The 23,644-nt window shown below is 40.1% G+C and overlaps 1 protein-coding gene across 2 annotated transcripts in view; it reads left to right on the forward strand.

Annotated features, from left to right (window-relative positions):
- The window catches only part of syt7a (synaptotagmin VIIa), a gene marked incomplete at its 5' end in the record, with an annotated part of 83,579 nt that overhangs the window by 55,747 nt on the left and 4,188 nt on the right, over positions 1–23,644 (forward strand). Inside the window, 4 exons of one of the 2 annotated variants that reach the window (XM_079254342.1) lie at positions 1,458–1,625; positions 8,818–8,961; positions 18,724–18,826; positions 22,220–22,487. In XM_079254342.1, the coding sequence (XP_079110468.1) occupies positions 1,458–1,625; positions 8,818–8,961; positions 18,724–18,826; positions 22,220–22,487 (683 nt within the window). Of the gene's footprint in view, positions 1–1,457; positions 1,626–3,848; positions 4,260–8,817; positions 8,962–18,723; positions 18,827–22,219; positions 22,488–23,644 lie in introns of both variants that reach the window. The other variant, XM_079254341.1, reaches the window with a different exon arrangement.

A 23,644-nucleotide genomic window follows, 5' to 3' on the forward strand; every position in this document is an offset into this window, starting at 1 on the left:
TGGGAAATCATTTCCTTTTTGAGATCCTCTTGAGATCAGCAGCTTTTAGTCTCTGTAATGACACTGGGCCTCATTTAGTCCATCTCCGCGTTAGAGGATAGTTTGGGTTTGAGGTTCTATTTGAGCACTTTCTTCACACAGGTCAGAAAAATGGTTGTAGTGACAATTTTTTAAAACTGTGTAATCACATTTAATCAGTTTGATACATTTGTGACTACATCTCTTGAAAATTACGTGCATTCTTAGCGAAGCTCAGCTACCAAACACAACTCAAACCTGAAGCTCTCAATAGTACTATGAACATTCTTAAAGATTAACGACCCTATATATTTATGGGTTTCGAGCTGTGATAAAGAGTAAACACATTCACCTTGTGTTCGGCTCAGTAAATGAGGCTCATGTGTCCTGCATTGACCATCACTCTGGCAGCGTCATCCATGCTGTTGTGATTGATGATGTATCCACATGCAGCATCATGCCACTTGGTCAAAGTTAAATGTTAAAGGTGACCTTAATGGAAGTTTAGCTCCCTATGACTGCACACATTATCACTATGAGGCAAAACTAGAGTGCCTCTTGTTGTGTGTCCAGGAACAGAGGAGCCATGCATATTAATGAAATGAAGTCATGTCACCAGAGGGCACTAATGTTCTTTAATTTTGATCGTCACTGCACCAGTTTTTGAGATGAAATCTGAGCTGACAGCTGCTTTTAATGCGAATACTGATTAATTTCGGTACCTTGCACCTCTTCTGGAAGCCAGTATGATTAGTTTGCCCTTATGATCATTTCTCCTTTCTAACGTAATGCATTTATGTAAGTTCTTCCTAATGAATTATGATCATTTATTCCTAGAAGTGTCTAAATGATAAGCTTATATTTCAAAAGTCTGATTGTACAGATCAAAGTCAAAGTAGTTTTTACAGTAATGGAAAAACAAACTGATCATAACATCGAATATAAGTTGATGAGTTCCTCATGAGGCAGGTCCTTTACTTTGCACGTCACAGAAGGAAAATATATTAATGGAAGACAAAAAAATAAGTAAATGATTACCATCTGCACACTGTTGCCACTGAAGTATTAGTCCTCAAGGCCCAAAGGAGGAACTTGTTGCTGGTTTTCCACCCTCCACAGGCTCTCTCTAAATTGCTCTCCTACTGCTTCTATCTGCCCTCCTCTCCCCATCTCACTCTTCCTCCACACTGAAGTCCAGACCTTTTTCTTCCACCTGCCTTTCATTTGGCCTGGAAAACTAGGCCTGCCCCTTCACACACTCTACTGATCTGTCTCACCTCCTTAGCCATGTGGTTGCTCAATCTATTTTCCTGCGTGTGTGTGTTTGTGTGTGTCTTTCTCACACTCTTTGGTCTTTTTCTCCTCTGCCTGTCATTATTCTCCTCTTTCTGTGCCGTCTGTCTGCTGTGGGATCTCTGCACCCTGTCTCTTTTCCTTAGTGGGGCAGTGTCAGGGGGTCAGAAGGGGGCAGCAACTGGGCATGGGGATGCTGGGGGGGGTCCTTATCGCAGTGACAGCGTGAAGAGCATGGTGACAGAGGGAGTGAAGGCCGGGAGGTGGCAGACGGTCCAGGGCCACATGCAGTCCGGAGGATTGAGACCCAGCAAGTGAGTTCAGAACCGAAGATCGAGAAAAGCAAACATTTCGGTCACATTCTAGTTATTCTGCAGCAAAACAGATGCTTTACTGTTATGCAAATGTCATTCTTTCAAGTTTTTCCCTTAGCAGCTGCCGTGATTACATGAATGAATCCATTCTAAGTAGAAACACGTAGAAAGAAGTCAAGTTTAGCAGGGAGGGGAGTGCAGGTTAGGTGAGAAAGTGACTGTGTGGCTACCAATCAAGGTGTCAGCACTGGGGAAATGTGAGCTCTCATCAGCAAAAGATAAGAATAGTTACACAAGCTGTATCACACTGACCCAAACCTTCAGTTGGCGCAGGTAACCCAGCTGTACTGTGCAGTTTCCTGTATGAAGCTGGTGGACTATAACGGATTGATACAAGAGAGTGCTTTAGCTGCATGTAAAGTTAAAAAAATGCAATGAAAATAGTCTCACATTCATCCACTGAAGTATAAAATGCTTCAAGTTCAACATATATACATACATAGACCAAAATGAAAAAATTGTATGGATGTATGCCTCAGCCATGACGTCTGATGTGATATTGGGTCTATATTCAGCATGCTGTAAATGAGGCAGTTACAAACTGGATTTTTGTGATTTTCATCACCTTCCATCGTCACTTTATGCCTGCGATATCTTCCTCCACAACACATTTACACTCTTCACTACCTCACTCCCTCCTTCTCTCCTCCTCTCATCTTTCTTTTTGCCCCCTGTCTATAATTGGATTCTATTTTCGGGCTGCTATAAGTGTCTGTGTCTCTTGTGTTTGTGTCTCGCACCCCATTTTCTGTCTCTCCTCCATCATCACCCTGTGCTTCTATCGTTCCCATCATTCTCTCCATCTTTCTGTCGCCATGCAAAAATCAGTTTTTTTCTGTTTTCCCTACAAACTGGTTTAGTTTTGCAACACCTTTTATTGTTGTTCATCTTTTTTTTTTTGTGATGGATCTCCCTAAAAGCTTCATGCAAATTGTATAAAATGAGGTAATGCAAAGTGGAGTAAACTGCACCTAACTGATGTGAGTAGCTATCTCATGACCTAATTCTGGTTGTCTGGGTTACACAGAGATCTAAGAGAGGAAGATATATTTAGTGAGTAGAAGAAAACAGAAAAAGAGATGATGAGAGGTAAACTTAAAAACACAGAAACTGTATATGTAAGCACTTAAAAATCAGTGAATAGCACTGTAAGATCTGTGACATACCTTCATGCGACTATGATGTTTTAGGAAAGGCAATTAGCCAATTAAACAGCATTTATGAAGGGGAGGAGTGGAAAATGGGAGGCTGACAGAGGGAGGGAGTCTGTAAAACTTGGTTGGCTGTTGGGAATGTCTCTAGAGCTTCAGCATGTATTTAAAAGACGAAAAATAGTTAGAAAGGAAGAGAGAGTATCAGAGATGGAAATGTTGACTGGCGATTAGAGGAAATGGGGATCTCTCATCAGACCAGAAAGCCTTTATCAGGCAGGCCTGGAAGCTGCAAAACCACGACCAACACGCCTGGACGCGGTCACGTGGCACGGAACCGCTCCACGCCTGTACGGACAGTCAACATCCGACCGCTGCCACTACGAAACATACCTGCATGCAAACAGCACGCTCAAACTGCGCATACACGCAAGAGCCAATCACGTCTGACGCAGACGCACAAGAGCAGCTCCCAGTCTACACACTGCTGCTCGACGCAGCCCACAGAGCAGAGCACAGCACACAGCGATCATCACTCAGGCTGCACCTTGTACTGCTATTTCTGCTACTGCTGTTACTGCTGCTGCCTTACGTTGCTCTCTTTCTCTCTCCTCCTCCTCCTGTCTCCACCTGCCAACTCTCCACCTTCTGGCTCCACTACTTTGTCTTCAAATACCACCGTCCTCCTTTCTTCTTCTTCTTCTCCTATCCCAAAATCTTCGACTTCCTGTTTGGATGAACTTACCTGTTTGCATCCTGATTCCAACCTGACTTCTTCTGCGCCTTCCTACTGCCCTGTTCCACCTTGTCTGATTTCTGATGATTCCTTACCTCTCTTCTTCACCTCATCCCCTGACCTCACAACCTCTGACCGACTCACCACTTCCTCTTCCATCCCTCCTTCTTCTTCTTCTTCTACCTCTGACTCCTTTTCTCCTTCTCATAATCCAATTCTCTGCCGGCCATGGCCTTCTATACGCTCTCTTTCTTCCCTCCTCCTCTGCCCTCCCAGCTTCGGTGATCCAGTCTTATCCTATGCCTCCACTCTGGAGCACATCCCCTCTGGGCCAGCCCGACCTCGGACGCTGTTACGCCAGCAGAGTCTTCAGCAGCCTCTTATCCACCCTCCAGGCCCTGGTCTCTGCCACCCCCCTGCCACATCCCAGAGTTTGGGACAATTACACACTGCACCTGGACAGCCTGGGGGAGGCGGGGGTGCTGGGAGAGGAGAGGGAGGTGGCAGCAGAGGTGAGGGTGAGGGTGCAGGTACACGAGGCGGTCCCAGAGGTGCAAGGGGCAGCCCAGCAGGTGCGTCTCGCTATAGGGGAGGTGGAGTAGGAGGGCGCTTGCGTGCAAATCCTGGCAGCTGGGATTACATGATGGACCAGATCAAGAATCGCGGCCTGGATGTCAAGTCCTTCCTGTGAGTCTCAATAAGTCTTGATTCATATCTAATCCTTTTTAATGGTACAGATTTAGGACTGTATCTGCCTGTTTTACTGTATTATTCATGCTACAGTTATTTTTAAGTATGTGTGAAGTATGTCCTCAGTGTGTAGTGCTTTAAGAACTAAATACTTTTAAATGAATGTGTTCCTGTACTAATTTACCTGCTTTTAAATGTATTCAAAGAAAAGAAAACAAATAGATGAAAAAACCCCACTGTTCCTCTTTCTTCAGGTGTTTTATAAAAGTTTGCCTCTGACATCCAGGGAAGGATATTATGTGTACAGCATGCTTGTGTGTATGCATAAGGAAATGTTCACATGTTTGAGAAATTGTCTGCAACTGACTTTAATTTTTGCATTTTGATACAATTTCATGTAAATCTTCCTGTGTAATAAGGCAAGTAGATGTGCAGTGTACAGTTACAAAACCCACCCTTTCCATATTATTGCTGATAATAATATAGGATGATAAATCTAAATGCAAATAAGGAGGCAATAAATGGGCTTAGGTAAAAAAAAAAAGAAAAAGCTATTATAAATGTTAATAAGCATAGAGTTATGAAAGTAAATATGCTGTTGTTCTCAAGCTCTGAGCAATGTGCTTGTTTTGGAGGTGGATAAATGCCTTTATTAAGACATCAAATCAAATCCTGAAATTAATTATCAATGTTGATTGGATTTTATTGAAGAGGCTGGAAATCCTAACTGAAGCTAAATATTTTAGTGCGGCTTTATTAATGACTGCTTTCCACATTTCCTGATCTCAGTGCATGGTGCTGTGTCTCAGAAGAGCTGTAATAAAGCACAAACCTTCTTATTGAGCAGTCTGTTAAATAAACATTGGTTCTATTTTTAGAAAGTCGTGTGCATGAAAAATGGCAAGGAGGTGCGACATATTGTGGGCTGCTTCCATCCCATTCTGTGGTAGAATTGTTAAATGGATACGCTGTACGCTCTGCTAAACAGTAACATCTGTTTTCATGGCATTCAGCCTGTCTCCTGCAGTCGTCTTTTAAGAACAGAGCTACTGGTTCTACTTCGTGATGTTCCTGAGAAGGTGTCATGCAACATCACAATAGATTTATATTCATACTATCATATGCAATTACACAGCGTTATCTTTCAGTCGTCTCTTCCAATGACTGCTAAATATCCCACTTTGGAAGCATATTCTGCATTTTTATCCATATTTCATGTGTAAGTGCAGCTAAAAAGGCACCTTTTTCAGGTTTAACTGAAACTTTTTTGCCAATAAATCATTGTCTGGTGCCTGTGTTGTCAGCTTGGTGATGTATGTGTGACCGTGTGTACTTCACACACCCTGACCACGTCACTGTGCATCAGTATAAGAACAGGGGTTAAGCAGCTTTGTGTAGATTTGTGTTAACCCTGACACATTGATCTTATGTCACCAGCACCATTACTTCTGCAACATATTGCTACTCAGTGCCCGGAGGAGGTGGGGAGGGCAGATAAGGGAGACAGAGGCTGATGAAGGGATGGATGAGCAAGGACACTGTCTAGGTGCAGCATGTGCTCAATGTGCACTGAATCAGTTTTACTGTAGCTTTTCACCATTTGTTTCTCTTTTTTATGTCTCTTAAAGCTTCTCTGGGCATCACAGCTGAACTAATGCCAGTGGCTAACTGAGCATCTGCCATGTACCACACCATGCAAGCCTCAAGGTCACTGACAATATCGCTCATGATTGTCAGCAGCAGTGCTCATCATTGTAAATGTGACTTAGAGGTCATTGTTGGTGTATTTCCTCATCTTACATCAACACCTCATATGATTGATGACAGAGAGGTCCAGTAATAGACTTGACCCATTGTTCAAGATTGTTAATTTCGATCTTGGCCAGATTCCCTGTCTCGGTGAATCATTGCTCAATGACTATGTTGATGTCATTGACACAGAAATCTAGCCAATCAGGAGGTATGATCAAATGGATTTCTTGGGAGAGGGTACTCATTGCTTTTTTGGCTTATAATCAATAGTTTATCTTGGCATCTTTTTGTCTCTTCCCTCTCTGGCCTCTACTTCCTTCACGTTAGGTGCATTAAGTGAAGTGGTTTAGCAATTATCTTAAGTGTAAATGTTTATTTAAAAAGTAGGTAGTTGGATAACAGCGCCAGTAGACTTAGAATAAACATATAAGAGCCATATTTAATTGGATCACTTATTAAAACAGTTATTTCCCAAAACATGTTTAAGTTAGGCATTTAAACATTAGAAGTCAATTAAAATGACAGCAGTTTTTAGCATTTACAGGTCTTAAGTATGAAAACCCTCTTTTTTGTTGACTTGAATGTAGTTGAACAAATTAACATATCTATACATGGAATAATTTTTTTTTAATGAAATAAATGTATATTTTAGCTATCTTCTTAGCCAGTGAATACTTAAAGTTGTAAAATCAGGGACATGGATGAGGAATGTGTTTTGCAGCATTTTACTGCGTTGAACTGTAATGTTTAATGCAGTAAAATGCATGAATAAATGAATGAATGTTTAAGTTTAATCTTCATTAGATGAAAAAGCTGCTCAGTTGGGTAAAAATCTAGAAATGTTGCAGTTGCAGAACATATAATTTCTTTACTTGTCTGGTCTGAATTTTGTTTTAAGTTTTGGATCATTATCCATCTGTGCTGCAACAAGCCACCCAACAGGGCAAAGTCCAGTTTTGCTTTTTTACACTTTCAGTCTTGTAAATGGTTGGCACCTGATGGGGGAACTGTAATTACACTCGTGGTGCTTTCTATTCATGAGAGTCATGGATGATGATATGTCTGCTTTCTGGAGAACTATCTTCTCTTGATTGGATTCTATGAAGGGTTTTTTCTTAACTATGGAAAGAGTCTGCAATTATCCACCACTGTTGGGCATCCAGGCCTTTTTATGTTTCTGAGCTAATCACCACATTCTTTAATTCCCTGAACGAACCCAAAGGTTTGTGTTGTCCTTTTGATTTATTTAGTTTGTTCAGGCTAGAAATTGCCTGTTTCATTACTGAAAGCTCTTTTGACCATCCAGGGTCACAGCACCAACTTCCAAAAGCAAATGCTACACTTTGAATCACCATTAAATATTTACCTGCGTCATGGTTGAGGCGATAATGACACAATATGCAATACCTGTACTCGAAACAGCTTTTGAGTTTATTGTCCTGTCACACATGAACCCTTGTAAACAGACTGCCTTTATATTTACACCCTTTAAACAATTTTTATGTAGATGTGATGTCTAAACTTAAAACCATTACTGGTTTCTAAAAATCTGGTTTGATTAATATAAAAAGCTAAAACAGCAAAGATTATGGTAGGAACAAAATATTACATGAAAATATGGGCAAAGATTACAACACATCGCAATGACTTCAGCTAAACTACCAAGTATAAGTAACACCAATCGTAAAATGACCTCATTTTTGACAGGTGGTGTCAGTGACGTCTTTTAATCTCCACAGAACGGGGTTACTAGACATAAGATTTGGGAGCCACTGGTGCTGATGTATAACAGCAAGATTATTAAAAAGATTTTAACGTGCCGCAAAGTATTCAGTAGCGTATAAAAGAGATGAAATAGCAAAGTTTGGGGTAATATCTCTCCAAAGCTTGGCAGCACCACATTTTCTTAGCAGAGATATTGTAACACAGGCAGGGGCTTAAGCTATAGAACTGTGAGAGTAGATGACAGAAAGGCAGGAAGGAGGCAGTGATGAGGAAGCAGAGAATTAAGTGTAAGGGGATACGGATGAGGGGGGAAAGGGGGATTTGGACAACTCTAGCAGAATGGCGAAGATGAAATGAGAAGAGTGAGAGAGCAGTGACCCAGAAAGCTGTGACATACACGTACACCTCCAGATACTCCATTGCTCAAATAGAAACAATTAGTCCAGATCTGCTTAATGAGGCTTAATTAAATCTTAACTCTGGAGAAAGACGCCTTGCATGTTCAGTGGGAAGGGTGAATCTGGAGGGAAAGCAGAAGGCAGGTAAAATAACTAGATAAATTACTCTGTGTGTGGGTTGTGTGTTTTGTTGGTGTGGATGCATAGACACCGTATACACATGTGGAGGCTGATTCGCAAGCTGCTGAATATCATATCCATTACGAATCATTAATTAATCACCCTGTTGTCTGTAGAATGTGAAAACAGACTGTACCTGTTGTCAGCACACTTCGTTAAAATGATTATATCATTATTAATCTGGCCTTTCACTTTAAGGTGCCTTCTTAATAACCTTCCCTGGACGGAGTGCTTATTGATGGGATGTTTTGTGTCTTTTTCTGACTGTTTTCTCTGGTACTGCTGCTTCTGTTTACTGTCATTTGGTCTCTTATTGTTCCGCCGCCTGTCAGCCTTCTGTCCTCTCTGCCACCTAAAATGACCTCTCCTTCTCTCCCCCCCCCGCACCACACTTTCTTCATGCTCGATTTCTCTATCCCTTGCATCTGCGATCTCCTCTCGCCTCTCTCTCTACCTCTGTTTTCTATCTATTGTTTTTTTTTTTTTTTATGGGGAACCAGTGAAGGGAAGCTGGTGGTCCTGGCTTTGGCCATTGGTGTGGCAGAGCAAGATGACTTTGCCAATATCCCTGACCTGCAGGAAACAGCGCAGGCAGCACCACCAGCCAATCAGGAGCCCCCTCCTGAGAAGAGGTACCAGATATTGTATGAGAATGCACGTGTGTGTTTGTGTGTGTATGTCAGAGAGAGAGAGAGAAAAAAAACAGGGTAGAAGTGATAGGATGGGAAGGTATTAAAGACAAATAAGGGATGATTTCAGAATCTGTGTGGACAAGAGTAGTTTTGGTTGGCAGTGTTTTCAGTGAGTCACTGCACTTAAGTGTATTGTGCCAAAGACCTGCACCTGAAATAGCAGCTCACCACTCTGTTACAGGAATAAAAATGAGAGCTGACTATGAAACCTAAATGTTGGAAAAACACTTGTGTAATGTTGTGATGAGTAGAAGAGATAAAAGATAAAAGAGTTGGATAGTTTACTGAAAAGCAGTAATGAGCTCATAAATCAGTAGTGAGATGCTCGGTGGCACTTCAGCCATTTATTTCACTCTTAGTGGCAAAATTTCAGTCAGACAAATAAAACTGTTTCCATAGCATTTTTTTTTTTTTTTATGACCATGGTAATTATCTCTCCTATCATAATGACATTTTCTCTCTTCATTTTATTCTCTAATTTTTCTTTTGTCTTTTCACTTCTGCATTTCTAAGACCTCCTACTGGTAATTGTCATATTTCTTTTGCATTTTCTTGCTTTTATCAACTTGGTTCTTTCTGCTTCTGTGTTCTTCTTTCCCTCATACTCATTAGCTTCCTTCAATCACTCTCTGCTGCTCTGAGAGTCTCATCTCTGTAGCTCTGCAGAGGGGCCCAGAGAGCCTCCTCATTATTCCACAACATGTTAGTCACTTACATAAACATGCAGCTAAAAATAAACCCTTTCCTTGTCAGCCAACTTACAAACTAGAAGTAAAAAATATTTCCTCTAATCTATGAAGATGCACCAGCCTTGCTCGCATCTTCCCATCCCCTAAAATAATTGGGTTTGCAGTCGTTTGAGGAATTGGACCAGTTTTAATAAATGAGTTCAGTGGATGTGTCTGGTGAGGCAAACAGCTCAAGCTACATAGCAACGACTGGTAGTTAGATTATTTGAAACAGCGTGTAAGACCACAGCAAAATCCTCTGTTTTCACCCGCCTCGGGCACATGCGACACACTCGATTTTCCCTGCAGCTCAATTAGGCAGTTTTGACCTCGCCTTGATTCTGTGAAAAACAGGAGGCAGTTTGAAGATGCCTTAAATGTCAAACCTTAAGACAGAGGAGGGTAGACAAATTCTGACGTACTGGTATCACTGATAATTTCTTGTTTACAAGTGTTTCAACACTCTGACACACAATTTCAAAGTAGGTCTCCACCACAGTACATATCACCGGTTTTCTTATCCACATGCACAGCTGCAGACTGAATCTCCACTCATGACCAAATTATCCTCCTTGAGCAAACATAAAAAGTAAATTATGAAATAAATATTTATTGTGTGATTTTGTTTTTTAAACTTAGAGTCTTGTCCCCAAGCGTTCTTTAACCAATGTTCTGCATCGAGTCACAAACACACAAATGATTTTGTGAACATCAAAACTATCTCCATTGTTCAGGATTACAGTGAAACCCACAAAGCCGCAAAGGAAAGCGATTTTTCTGTGTAATTTGCAGTGCACACTACATCTGGTCTTTCCAGCTTTTTTGTGTTCACCTAGAAACCTCAGTAAATGGGTTGTGAAATCTGTTAATAGACTAAACAGCAAGTGGAAACCAGCAAGTGGCCTACAGGATCCACCTGCGATTAACAGTGGCTGAGTGCGTCGTGGTATTTTAAGGATTAACCTGCAGTTCATTTCATTTCTTTCTTTTACTACAGAACTGCTGGCAGCTTACAGTCTGTGCACAATAGAAGACTAGTAAAGATTTGACTCTTATAAAAGCTTTGAGTGTATTGACCTGTCTGTCTTTCCCTGAGACGTAAACTAATTCCATTTGAGCCACTTCTTCTTTTTTTTCCAATTCAGTTTGAATATTGCATGATGAATAATTGGCTGCTTTATTTAAAAGCTGACAGAAATGTTATAAGTTGTTTCTTAGATACGTAGCTATACACTTGCTGGGTGTTTATTGCTCCCTGTAGCGTCAGTGTTGACTTCACAGATGTCTAAATATGATTTAGCATATTGTCCATTCTAAACAAAGCTCTCAAGTAGAAGACAAAACTGCTTTTCCATTCGTCTCTGGCCCTCCGCAACATGTGTACAGCCATATCACCGCAGCTTGTGCATTCAGACATGCTTGGTTTCATCACTCATTTTCCCAGGATTACACATCTTACACCTCATAAATTTATTCTTAGTTTGAACAACATGTCACTAGCAAAGCCAAACACAAAGCCTGTGAAGTTAATGTGATTAGTTAATATGGAGTTTCATATGTTAAAAGCATCAGTGCCGACATCAAAGCGAATCCTCCGTGCTCCTGATGAATAGCAAAGAGCTGCTTTGTGCACAACTAATATGCGCTGCCCTACATAAGTCAAACAGCCAGTAGTAGCTAAGTAGCCTATATTTATAAAAATACAAATGTCACTACTTGTATTTTACTCTTGTCACAGGAGATACAGTTGTGACGCATTATTTAAGGTTTCTCCAGTGACTTCCATTATTGATAGTATGTTATTAGTAAACTCAAACAAGTTGTGCCTGCCCTAACATACAAATCACAGCAAAATTGAAAAAACAACCACAAACTAGCTAAATATATAAATAAGCAAACAAAACAACAACAGCAACAATGATAATAATTATAAACTTGATTATTTTAAAGGCAGCTTTACACAGTATGCCAACTCGAGACATCAACAACAATAAAAAATATGAAAAAATGATATCAGTCTATTCACTGTCTATACCGGCTGTTTGCATGGGGCCATATTAGGCTTTTAAGGTGGGCAGTAAGGTTTTGACTCAATAAGAAATCTAAAAGGAAGGCAGTGAAGGGTGACATGCTCATACCTTTTTGTTGTAACAATTAGGTTTACTGCTGCAATTTCAATTAACTGGAGGCAAAGGAGGGAGTCCCGACTAATAGCTGAATACAATGAACTGGAGCAGTCAAGGTGAGAATAAACAAATAGCACACACAACCTTTTGATTAAAAATCAATATGCAATACAACATAACCATAATCAAAATTAAGGTGAGACTGAAATATTACTCCCACATTTGGAGTAGTTGAGGTGATATTATCTAAAAGATTTTTTCTTTCTGTACTTAATGAAATCAACATGTCATGTAACATGCTGCCAAATCAAACAAACAAATCAATACACATTGCAGAACTCATGAAAAAAACAACAAATAATAACAACAACATATTTTTAATATAAAAAAAAACCCCACACTGTTTTAAAAACAATGAGCATAAAACACGATGACATTTCAAAAAGCACAATAAAACAGTGAAACAATGCTTTGATTTTACTGGCCAGGCTCATAATAAAACAGTACATGTCATTTCAGTTTGATATTTGTAACAATAAAACACATCAAACTTGAATGTAGGTTTGATGAGTTTAGACTTAAATTGTTTTAAGTTAAATACTGAGTTAGTCCACTACGAGAAGCAGCAGTACTATTTGCACTGATATTGAAATCTTAGTCACAGTAAAATGTATATGAAATACTTAAGATAAAAACAAACAAAAAAGTGCAGAGTGTTAATGCTTTGCAGTTGCTTGGTCATAGTTGAAGGCTATCCAAATAAATACACTACGTTCCCCACTGGCCAGGAGAAGGTGTTGTAGTGTGTGATATTCATTATTCACTGACCTTGGCGGTGTGATGGCTGCGTGAAGTGCGACAGGGGTGGACAAACAATCTGAACCACAACATAGTTGATGGTAGATAAAGACTTGCAGACCAAGGTTGAAAGACAAGGAGGAAAGGTTGTACAATGAGATGTTTATGCACCAGGCATCCATTGGTTGTGGTTCTTAAAAGGCTTAATTAGCATGCCAGAGTGGCTTGTTCATGCCTCATTGGTCTTCACTCATACAATTCAGTTGTGACTCAGTGAACATACACTGTAGGTTCTCTTCAAATGCTCGTTGCTGTAAAGAGAAGCCACAGTCCCTGAGAGCTTTCAATCTAGATCTTTTCCTAAGCTGCAAGTTCACAGTCCAATGAGGACAGAGGTTCAGGATGGAGGAGGTGGGATATATATCCTTGTGCAGCATTAACATTCAATCCACTTGCCTGTGGTCTTTCAATTATTCATGCATGCATGTTACATCATTTTGTGTAAGCCAGTGGAATTTTTTTTCCCCCTCACAGATATTATTAGACATAGTTGTATATTTCTGTGCCTCAAAGAGACGATGCACTTAGTAAGCTTCTCTATCTGGTAATTGCCATGTGGGCCATATAATATCACTTCATTATTTATGAGCTTATTATATTGCTTTTGTTGACATGAAGAACAAACACAATAGATGGTAGTTATCACCGCTTAAAGCTAAATCAATATAAGTGTATGTTTATTTAAGTTCACGACTGTGTTTGTTCCCTTGTTGCATTATTCTCAGAGGGAGGAGTTGAATCTTTATGTGGTTGGTGGAGGATGGTGCGTTCAAGCTCTCATCACTATCGGTCATCCCAAGGTCACATTTTACAGAGCCCTGGCTACAAAACATAACAACATTTTAGAAATCACAACAATGTAGCAAAACTCAGGCTTTCACAAAACCCAATTTCATTTAGGTGTTTTGTGAAATGTGTTTTATAAGATGTTTTTCTTTTCTGTCTTTTTCCCCTAGAAAATATTTTCTTCTTTGCTTTGTTTTGTAAAATGCTATAAAGGTTAAAGGTTCAGCCCTATGCTTTATAAAACGTTGTTTTTTTTTTGTTTGTTTTGGTTTGGTTTCATATTTTGTGGTTTTTATGTTTTGTGCTTTTTTTTAAAATAGGTTATGTGCTTCTTGGTGAAATGTTACATTTCTCTTCAGATTGTTCAACATTTGTTTGGTTGTTTTTATTTGAAAGGTTGTTGTTTTTTTTTTGTTTTTTTTATTTGTTGTTGTTTTTACTGCCTTTGAACAACCATACCATCAGTTGACGCCAGTGCTCTGTAGCCTTGTTTTTGTTGACACAAGACTAAGGAAATGCTGTTATTGTGCTTCAAGATGATACAATCTATATGGGTGTTCTTACATGGACATGTAAAGTGATTAAGCTTCGCTGTGGTAGTCTGACATGGGGCTTTATAGGCCCAGCTAATCACCAGAGTCTTCAGGGGCTCTGCCTAAGTCTGTCCCCGAGGCTTTGGCTCCCTGCAGCCATTGCACTTATCCCCTTATCACAGGGTGAATGTTGAGATGCATTTACTTACATGCAAAGAAAGTAGGAGAGTAGATAGAATTAATGCAGAGAAAAATAGGACTCTGAAGGAATAGAAAGGAGTATTCATACATCCAGATATAATCTACAGGTCAGTGAAGAATGGGAAAAAATTCAAAGTGCAAATCCATCTTCCTTCAGCGAGAGTACCAGGAGAGAGTACTCATTGTACTCTTCACATTCATGCATTAGAGCTGAAGGCAGCACTTTCAATAGCAGGTACATACTAGTATGCATGCTTGTCTCGTACATCCAGATAGATGGATGGCTGACGGGGAGATGGGCTATTAGAGACATTAAACTGGGTCTTCTGTGTCCTGCGTCAGAACAGGTGGCATATACGCAGCAGCTTCCACCTCAGGGGCAATCACAGAAATGAATCAGGATTCCAAGCATTTGCTAGTCTTGTGTTTGGAGTTACAATGGGCCTTTAAGAAAATATTTTGATGACTTAACACTGCTGATATTGCCTGGAATTACAGGTTTGTTAGCGTAACTGAGCTATGAGGTGTAAATGCTAAATTGCAAAGAGTATTGGAAGGTCATTAAAGGAAGTAGAAAGATAAACTGTTTTATTTATGGTCGACCGCTACGCTCATCTTTGGTATCTACAGAAATCATGTTTGCCATTTTGACTGTATGCTTGGTACTTTTTTTGGGTGTTCTTAAAAGTGAAAGCCGAAGGAGGTTGTATGTTATGAAGGCATAAAACGGTACTTTTAGGCCATTGAAATTGTCATAGTTTTCTGTTGAAAAAAGCATGTACACAGACTGCAGTATTTAGCATCTCACTCGGGAAATGGGATTTTTATAAATGAGAATATTTAGCACTTATTTATATTGCCAACATGCAGGAAATAATTAGTTGAGAGTGGGAGCCCCCCAAGTTTTATTTCACAGCCAATTTTTTGATTGCAGCCTGAGAAGTGAGGCAACAGTGATGGTCTGACTCCTGTGTGAATGTTGATTTGTTTCATGTGGATGATGAGTTATCTAAGCAACGACCTGCTGTGGTGTTCACTACGTTCCGAGGAAGTGCTCTGCACGTCCAAAGGATGATAGATATAGTGGGCGGCTGTGTAATTGAACACAGACATTGAAATACATCACTTCATGGTGTTGGGCGAGCATGTTTATTTGAGTGTGACATGTTTGCAGAAGGGTGGGGAGTCTGAATGTTTGAAAAAAAAAAAAAAGAGGGGCTGGGTTGGGCTCTCTTTCTCGCGTCTCTCTCCAGCCTAGAAGTGGAGTGTCTTTCCCCCATTCCCCCTCTCCTCGAGCTGCTGGCCCTCGGTCAGGTAACAAAACAGGATAGTATCACAGGACGGTGAAACCCAAAGTGGCCCGCCTGCCTCCATATGTCCGTTCATGTGAATGTGTGTGTCTGCGAGGCTCTCACCCGTACCTGTCATATATCCTATACCTTATCTTCTTTGTTCTCAGTGTGTTTGCCTGTTTGTTGCACCCCCCTTTGAACACACCCTTCCCTTGCGCCCACTCCCAACAGCCTCTTGTCACACAAACCCCAAAACCCCATATGTATGGTCTGTGTTTCAAGAGTCGTTGCTATGCCAACAGCCCACTTTCTGTGTCTTAGCTGTGGGAGAATCTGATCTGAGTCCACTCTGCCTCCCACTGGATACTGTAGACAACTGCAGGCTTTACAGAATCATATCAACGATATCAGCCAGGTTGGACAGAAAAAGCATTGGCACCAAAACCTAGCAGTTGTAACTCTACCATCTGCCACAATTAATAAAGCTTTTAAAATAAATTAAATTAACTGGAAGTAATCTTATTCAATTCATATCATGTGTGATCTGGAAATGGAAACTCATTTCCTCCAAAAGAGCTGCAGCCCGTTTTGTTCAAATAGCCTGGAGGCAGGGAGCAAAGGACCACCTCAGGTGCTGTAGAGCAAGGCTAGTAGAGAGGCCGTTCCCCTGGCTGCACTAGCTCTTACCTGAGAATGCACTGAATCCCTGAATGAAGCATGAAGGCGAATGAATAATTGAAGACATTAACTCCCCCATCGATACTTGGGAGGTGGAGGAGGAGGGAGGTGCCATGCTTTACTTTAATCCAGATGAGTCTCGCCTTGCTGTAGCGTCTTTCCTCATATCCTAACCCAGCCATTTCCCCTCCTCTCAAACTCATTGCCTGCAGTTTAGAATCTGTTGAAGCAAAGAAACAGGCCCTATGAAAATGTGGTTATCTTGCTTGGTAACTAAAATAACTAACACAAATTGATGACAGTCCCTTCCCTTCTTGAGATGGTTAACATCCCTCCTTCCCCCCCGTCTCACTCCGGTTCCTTTCCTGGTGGAAGTGATTTTGTGCTTGTCTCGTTTGCTTGCTTTTTCTGTCTGTCTATTTGTCAGTATATTTTCCCCTAGTTTTGTCCTTGTCTTTTGCAAAAATGCACACATTATTGCATTCAGCATCAATTCTCATCCAAATTTGCAGTTCAGCGCGGCCAACAAAAACTTATCTCTCAGTGAAAAGCTCGGCAGACAATGCTGGCCAGACAGACAGACTATCTTTGGGCTCCTTGTTTATTGCCCGTTCAAGGCATTGCCTTCACTCTCTGAGTGACAACTACTTGCATATATTATATATGCACATGTAGCCAATGCCAGTTTGTGCTTTGGCCCCTGTGTCCCCAGTCTACACTTTTAGAGTGTTGCGAAATGGTTGGAAAATCGGGTTATTTTATTGCCTGTAGTTACTGGATTTCTAACAACAGCCTGTTTAGTAACACTCTAAATGTGCTTTTCCTATGTTCTTACTATTTGTCCTTTGTTTTCAGTGATATTATAGTTTTGAATGGTGTATTACTTTATCTTTCTTTCATATTGTATCTCATCTATCATTATTTTGACCTTTCCTCTTAAAGAAGGATGGTTCTTGCTCTTTATTCTGATGATCAATTGTATTTATTGTCTTTTTCTTTTTTGTGCTCTCTTTCTCCTTTTAGCATGTTTGCTCCTTTGTCTCCTGTTAGAGATGTGTGTGTATGTGTAGCTCTTTATTTTTGTCTCTTATTCTTTGATACTTATCAGACTGACCAAACTAAGCCTCTCTTATGTTTCCAGGCTTTCCTTCCCTCATTCCCTATCTTTTCTTGCAGCTATGTTTTTCTATCTAATGTGCTGGTGTTTGTAATGATGTCGCTCTCTCTTTGGTTTTGGTTTTTGTACTGCATACTGTTCATGCTGTTAATATTTGCTATATCTTCTAATACAGAAAAATAGTTTTCAGCTTGCTTGTGTATTTCTCACATTCCTGTTCTGAGTGTTCTATCTATCTACAGTCCTCATGAGTTATGTCAAGTGTGTGTTTGCAACTACTGCATCCTCTTTGCATCTGCTTATTTTTCTCTTTATCTGTGTTTCTGTCCTTGTTTTTCTTGTTTGTTTATTGCCTAATAGTATTTATTGTCCAGCCTCTCCATGTGCCTTGACCAGTCATCTATATGGAATGCTGTATGTCCAGTGTGTCACGTTACATTATCCAGGACTTTTGCATTGAACTCTTTCTTAGTCTGTCTTTTGTCATGCTTTCTTTAATCTTGTAATATTTTTCTCCTATAATTTCCTTCTCCACTTTTGCTGTTTTTCTTTTATGTACACTTTGTGATTCTTGTTTTTGATGTATGAACATAGGGATTTTTCTCCCAGAGTGCTTATCCCACATGTTTTTTTGACCATCCTCGTGCACAGGAACTAAACTTAACTTCTATTAACATTTGTACCTTAGTGCCAGCTGCGCCACAAGAGATCTCTGCTCTCTCCTTTATTGTTCTATTTATCATTTGTGTTTTTGGTGCAACTGAGAGAAATTTAAACTCACATCTGTCCTTTACATGATGCTGTACATGTCTGTCCACTGTTGTTATGGTAACGTCATGTTGCTATATATGTCATTATACCTGTGTGTCTCATCTTCAGAGGAATAAATGTTGATCAGAGACCCTCAGAGATCGGGGATAACAAACTGGTTTTAATCTATTTAAGTTTAGTAGCTTTTTTTGTGTGTTCCTACTAAAAATGTTTGTGTTTTGTTTTTTTTGTTGTTTGTTTTTTTGTTTTTTGGTGGAACTAACTTTTTGTTAGAGACGTGGACATTTGCCACACTGGATGTATCTGTAGTCATCTCAGACTTCAGTTTTCATCAGACACACTTCTCTGCATCAATTGTCTTCAGTTCTAGTGCCCATCATTTATCTGTGGAATCTGGCAGATTTTTTTTTGGCTTCTGTCAAGATAGCCACAGAAAGCACATTCAGCTTTGAAGTGAGATCTATCCAAAGTAAACTTGGACCGAAATGATAATTTCTGATAGCTAGTTTTCAACAGCAGGTGGACTTCCTGTGTACTCAGATATTCTGTCCATCTATAGACGAGTTAGCCTCTCAGCAAACATCTTCACTGTTTCTCTTTGTCAACCTGAGTTTTTGCTTTCAGGGGCAACAAGCCAGCTAACAGCCCCAAGGGCCAGCCTCCGGATGCCGACGGCCACTCCTCTGTAACTGACCTGGCAAACTCTCTCACTGGAGACATGGTGATGGTAAGAATACCTGATCCATTTCTCATTTATTTTCAGTCGGCTGACTTAGGTGATCAGTGATTCATATCTAGAATCTGATCCCAGCAGTTTGCTCAAAAAACGTTGGGACGAAGTGAGAGACGGCGCTGAATGTTTATAGATTTCAAAACTAAGGTCACTTTGAAGGTACAGTAAAACAGTCTTTCTCAATTCTGGTCCTCAGGCCCCCCTGCACTGAATGTTTTAGACATGTTCCTTCTCCAAAGCACCTAAATCAGATTATTAAACTTCCTCATCAAGTTCTTTGCAGCCTGTTAACAAACCCTTTGTTTCATTTACATATGTTGAAGTAGGCTTGGCTTTAAAATATGCAGGGTGGGTGGGTGATGACCAGAATTGCGAAACAGTGCTATAAGAGAAGCATTCGTTAAAGATGGAGTCTTTCTAAACAATGATCGATGGGAGCTGACCAACTTTTGCCAAACTCTGTCAGTTTCAAACAAAAAAAATAAATACTCTTTAGTCTTTTACCATCATCAGTGTAAAATGTAAAATAAATATTAAGGAATTCTTGATGAGGTCTATGTGTATGCAAGCATTGCATGTGCCTGACTAGTTGTAAACTGGGCCTCTTTTCTGCACGAGCCATTGTAACCCATCAGATTTGTATCTGTAAAATTGTGAAGCTGCATTAACAACAAGCGGCAACCTCCAGCGGTTAAAAGTGAAGCCTATGCAGAAGTGCATAAAACTGCAGTTCCCCCACTCATCCACTAGGGGCTGGCTGCAAAACAGAGGAAATCCCCATAGACTCCCATGTTAAAAAGGTCAACTTCACAGCAGAAATAAACGTTTACAGCCTGGTTCAAAAATCCATTTTCGGTATATAGGTCAGGTTTACCTTCATGACAACTGTGGGGGGAGAGAATTTTTTTCTAACTCACCTGTTCTAAAGTAATTTAATCTCAAAGTTCGGCATATTTAGGGGCGTGTCCTTCTGATTGACAGGTATCAATCTCCGGCTTCAAGTCAGAAGAACGTAGAACAACTGTGGTTTTTAGCTGGTTAACAAGGTAACTTAGCTTTAGCCCGCTTACCTACATTAGCTGGTTACCTCCTGTTATCTCTGGGTTAGCTCGGTTATCACTTAGCCGCAGAAAGCTCGGAGTTCGCTCGATGTCTATCATCCGCCATGATGCTCACGGCTCCCCTCTCAGCTCCACCTCTTTGCCCATATTTGTATTTTCTGGGCAAGACGACACGCATGACGCTGCCAAGATGGTGATGGTAGGAACCGCCCAGCGAGCTTCAATTCAGCTCTTCAGAAACCTATGGGTGATGTCAGAGAGGCTCCGTCCATCTCTTTATATACAGTCTATGATTAACACTTAAGACTAGGGATCACAAACTTCGGTCCTTGAGGGCCTCTGTTTTGCAAGTTTTAGAAGGTTCACTGCTCCAACACACCTGATTCAAATCACATGACATGGTTGTCAAATTCTGCACAATGACACAGTTATGTGAGTCAGATGTGTTGAAGCATGATGATCTAACACCTGCACGACAGTGGCATTCAAGGGCCAAAGTTTTAGCTCCCTGTTTTAGACAGTCTAGTTCTTGAGTTCTTTCTTAAACGTTTTTTGCTTCCCCACTGCACTGAGCAGTCTTCACCAACAGTGTACTTAATGCTGTGTGTATCAGTGTAGATATAGCCAGTACATAACCAGTGAGGTCTGGATAATCTTAGTGTCATCCTTCAGGGTATTTTATCAAAATGCAAGTAATACAAAGACGAAGTTTTGTTTCTCACAATAATTACATTATTTGACGTGGAATAACCTAACTAGTTTAGCAGATACCGGCCTCTAAATATTCCAAGACTTTTACTAAAACAATCAGAGGCCTTTGAGCTGTGCTCTTTGTCAGCCAGATTTATTCAGTAAAATAAGCATAACTGTGCAATCAGGGACAGTTCAGGTCAAGGTCATGACCACTGTTTGTTGACTTTGAGACCTCTGTTGGATAATGTATTAGGTGCTATAGCTACTGGTGGCTTTGTTTACTCATATACTGTTTGAGACCATGGTAACCAAGGCTGGGTCTCAGGAAACAAAAACCTCTTACTGTTAGACTTTCCTTCTTGTCAAGCCTTTGCCTGGTTGGAGACGCTCCATTTAAGGGTCTGGCCTGAACAAGCACATTATAGGAAAAAGTTCTGGGTTTTCAGTCTGACTTTAATCCTCAGACAAGTGTGCTTCAATTTCCATGACAGAATTCAGTGTCTGACATTAAAAACAAGAGATCTGAAAGTTTTACAATCAATATTTATGTGTTTACATGCTTTTTCCATGCAGTATGGTAATTCTGAGTCACCGTGCAGGACTTGTGTCGCAAAGTCATTTTCAGAACAAATAACAAATTGATCTAAAGTTGGAAATTGTAACAAGGGAGACATAATGGAGAAAAAAATAACACACAGGCGGTTCCCACTGTGGCAATCAAGTGAGACAAATCATCCAAGGTGACTCACTGATAAATTAGAGCTGGAATATTTCTTTTCTTCACACTTGCTCTGACTGATAGTTCTAAAACCCATATTGATGAGTGCTGACTGAGTATTTGTCATTTTGAAATTGTTACTCTGGCACAAAGAAGAAAAATCAACTACCTCAGGTAATTCTTAGAGCAAGTGTTTCTATACAAAACGCTTTTCAGGTTGGTCTTTTTCAAAATGTCAGCTGTGACTTTTACACAAAGTGGTTAATTGAAGAGCTGGTTGGTTGTCTTAACACAAAGTCCTGCATTCTTTGTTCTAATTTAATGCTTTGTTAGAGGGGGAGAAATACTTAAAGGACAAGGAGAAAAGGTGGAGCCACAGAGAGAAAAGGAGTGACTGTCAAGACAGCTGTATGACCAGAATGCCAACCTTTGGCTGCGGTTCCCTGGCTGTTCTCTCAATGCCTCTCATGCAATGCTCTCTCTCCTCTTTTTTCTGTTTGTCTCTTGCTGTCTCTTCCACTCTCTGTGTCCGCTGCTTCTATCAGATAGAGGCCTTTTAGTGCACTACAATGATAAAGCAGTCAGAGTGGCTGTGAGAAAGAATCTGGGGGTCTAAAGCTCGCTATCTTCCATCTGAGCACCTCCTGCCTCTTAAGGATATTAGTTAGGAAATTAAACTCTCTCAGTCTTCTTAACATCAGACCAATCTCTGCCACTGAGCAGCTGCTCGAGTGTGCCGTAACAGAAAGGCAGCTTGAAAATTTCATCCCGTTGCAGCTTTTCTCTGTAGGTTTGTGTGCATGTTCTTGTGATACACCAAATGTGTACCCTTGGAAAGAAGTTTTCATGCGAGTAGCTTCCACTGCTGAATATGTGAGTATTTATATGAATTTGTCTACATTTATGGCCCTGCAGCTGTCTCCAGGTTCAGAGGACGATGATGGTGAAGGACCTATCAGTGAAAAGCTGGGCCGGATCCAGTTCAGCATAGGCTACAGCTTCCAGAACACAACCCTCACCGTCAAAGTTCTCAAAGGCCAGGACCTCCCAGCCAAGGACTTCTCTGGCACTTCGGACCCCTTTGTCAAAATCTACCTGCTGCCTGACAAAAAGCACAAACTGGAGACCAAGGTCAAGAGGAAGAACCTCAACCCACACTGGAATGAAACCTTCCTTTTTGAGGGTCTGTCTAGTCTCTAATCATCCAAACATTGTTACATGTTGAAATGCTTTTACTTCATTACATAATGTCATGCAGAAAATGTCATTTTAAAAATGTATTTATGAGGGACCAAACCCTCAAAAAGCAGCATAATTCAGACAATTTGAAAATGGCATTTTTAAAATAATAAATATTTTGCCTTCGACTGCCATTAATCCTCGAATTGAACCTACAAACACTCAACCATTAACACACCCACACCTGTGGTGGCAGAGCTGCCAAGATGATTACAATTAAATTTGATTTTTCACTCCTTTGCCATGTGGAGCAACTTTGGTTGCAGTGTGTTGCTAAATGACTGCAGCACAATGACAAGCTGCTGATGGTCATGAAATCCTTGCGATTAGAGGTTTGTGTTAGTGCTACATAGATATTCATTAATTCATTTCATAGAAATGAAAAGTGTCACACTCTCAGTTGTTATATAACTACCAGATAGAAAATGTGCTAGTTTTTAAAATGTGCAACTTTTATTCTGGACCCACCATTGCAGGAATGTTTGTAAGATTAAAACACCTAGACGTTGCAAAGAAACTGCACAAATATTCAAGAAATTCTTAATTGTTTTCCTCGTGAAAGTCTTTACTGACCAGATCCTTGAACCCAAAAAACAGATTATTCCATTGAGGTATGATATTTTATATTTAAACCACATACCACAGGCACCTTTTTCCACCTCCAAACTTACTTGATCATTTGGTTAAAAATAAACAAACACATTAAAGGAGATTTAATCATTATAAACATGAAAAAATCTGATATTCTAATTTAATACTTGGGATTCCATCAATTTACTGGAAAATAAAACAAAATGAAAAATGTGTGGTAGCTTTACACAGAATTCAATTCAATTCAATTCAATTCAATTCAATTCAATTCAATTCAATTCAATTCAATTCAATTCAATTCAAATAACGAATAAGCTTTTAAATGCACAGCTAAGATGAGATGTTTTCTTTTTTTTTCTATGGCTTCTTTTGTCCTTTTAGTCATGTTGCCGAATTAAACTGAAAAATCAGTTGGCTTAATATAACTTTGACAATGAGTTTCTTCTCGCCTTAAAAACACATTGTAAAGCTTGCTCACAAAAATGGTCTTTTTCAGTGATTGAGCCTGTA

This window comes from Telmatherina bonti, assembly GCF_933228915.1.
Source record: "Telmatherina bonti genome assembly, chromosome: 2".
NCBI lineage: Eukaryota > Metazoa > Chordata > Actinopteri > Atheriniformes > Telmatherinidae > Telmatherina > Telmatherina bonti.